The sequence below is a fragment of the Citrus clementina genome, unplaced genomic scaffold (genome assembly GCF_000493195.1).
Source record: "Citrus clementina cultivar Clemenules unplaced genomic scaffold, Citrus_clementina_v1.0 scaffold_3, whole genome shotgun sequence".
Taxonomy (NCBI): Eukaryota; Viridiplantae; Streptophyta; class Magnoliopsida; order Sapindales; family Rutaceae; genus Citrus; species Citrus x clementina.
Window position 1 is genome coordinate 9,519,985 of NW_006262339.1, and position 1,889 is coordinate 9,521,873.

A 1,889-nucleotide genomic window follows, 5' to 3' on the forward strand; every position below is an offset into this window, starting at 1 on the left:
TAATGAAAATTTGTCTACGCCCACATCATTGTATAGTTTCTACGGGGATGTAAGTGGGGAGAGCGTGCAGGTGTTCACAGAGGTGCCTCCGGGCGTTAGTAAGTTCGGCCACGCGTACATACCGTCGTATGTTTATAACAGTCCTTACATGATTCCTCCGGTCAGGCGAGGACAGAACGTCCGGCCTTTACCTCGACCCCAAATCATGGAGCATGCGATTGACATGAGTACGAGTGTGGAAGTAAATCCACTGAGAGGCTTGGAGGACTCTAGTCTGTTTGCTGAGTTTGATCAATGGTTTACTGGTGATAGCAGAGTCCGCCGGAGAGTCCAGCACCCGCGGTCGTTCTTTCAAATAATTTTGGGGACAGCTTCGATGGGATGGTTAGGCGATGAGGTATTTATAATTTCCTCGTGGTGTATACTGTTGTGGATTTGTGTATAAATTTGTTTTTAAAAACTCGTAATATTTCTGTTTCTCTACAGCATATTCACGAGTATCTCCGCTTGATTAGCGAGAAGCAACGGCAGTATCCAAATGCCTTACTCCAACGTGTCACACATACTGACACATTTTTTTGGGTAACGTGCCGACAAAACTTATAAATTTTATGTGGATGTAAAAATTTAAGTTTTATTAATTTATGCATTTCTTGGTTATCTATGTATTAGGTGTTCTTGAATCAGTTATGGAATAACGGGAATTGTGCAGTCGATTCAATGGTATTCGACGACCGCGTGAATAGTTATCTTTGTGGCCGACAGCACACAATGTCTAAATCAATGACGGATGTCGATATGGTATGTATTTTATTACATTTCACATGCTATCTAATGAAAATATTCAAGTTGTTGCTTTTTCTTTGTTGTATTTTAATTTCATACATAACGAACATGTTTTTCAATTGTTATATGCAGCTACTCATCCCTGTTAACTTCGACGGCGCGCATTGGGTACTAGCACGAGTTGACTTTCGAAAAAACAAAGTCTGGATTTTTGACTCATTACTCACAAATCGCGACGACAAAAGGTACAAGTTGAAATTCAAGCCACTTGAAGTGATATTCCCTCAATGGTTGGAATACGTTGGCTTCTACAATATCCGACCGGAGTTGCAGAGTGAAGACCCATGGAAAGTTATCGCAGTTAAGAGCGCGCCACAACAAGAGCCCGGAACTGGCGATTGCGGTGTTTTTGTATTGATGGTTACGATGTATTTAATGTTCGGGCTTAGATTGGAGTTTAACGCTAGTCATGTCGAGTACTTTAGAAAGAAGATTGCGGTTGATATATTTAATGACGATATTCAATTGTAAACCTATGTAGTAATTTAAATGTTGAAATTTGAATTTTTTTTTACTTCGCACACTTAAGTTTATATAATTTTAATGCCTCACATTTTAAACTTTAAATAAAGTTTTATGAAATATAAGTGTACAATATAAAAAAAAACAGTAACAGTTTTAACCAACGAACACAAAAACAATAATAGTTTTAACAAACTCATAACACACAAAATACAACTAACTTCGAGTCGACGCAATGGGATTCTTACATCTCTTACGATTATGGCCTAGTTCATGACACCGACCGCATCTAACAGTCCGCCGGTCAACGTCCTCGCCAGCCGAGGGTATTCTGAGTTCTTTACGACGGCCAGGTGGTGGTGCCTCAACTGGTGGGTATACATGCATTTCCTGAATTTCATCTGGAATTTCCCAATCAGCCACATCACCAACTGGCTCTACTGGTTGTGCATAAGCCATCGCCAACGATTCTGTAGTGTAAAAGTCCGAGCAAAGGTTAATAAAATCCACCCGGTGTGTTAGACACGCCGCGATTGCATGAGCACACACAAGCTGATCAAGCTGGAACACTCTGCAGGAGC

At 40.6% G+C, this 1,889-nt stretch overlaps 1 protein-coding gene across 1 annotated transcript; it reads left to right on the forward strand.

Moving 5' to 3' along the window:
- The first annotated feature begins 783 nt into the window (after window positions 1-783).
- Window positions 784-1,317, forward strand: LOC112099554 (sentrin-specific protease 1-like). The gene is made up of 2 exons (XM_024186964.1): window positions 784-801; window positions 919-1,317. Exons 1-2 carry the CDS (start codon window positions 784-786, stop codon window positions 1,315-1,317), a joined length of 417 nt encoding a protein of 138 aa, XP_024042732.1.
- The last annotated feature ends 572 nt before the right edge of the window (window positions 1,318-1,889 follow it).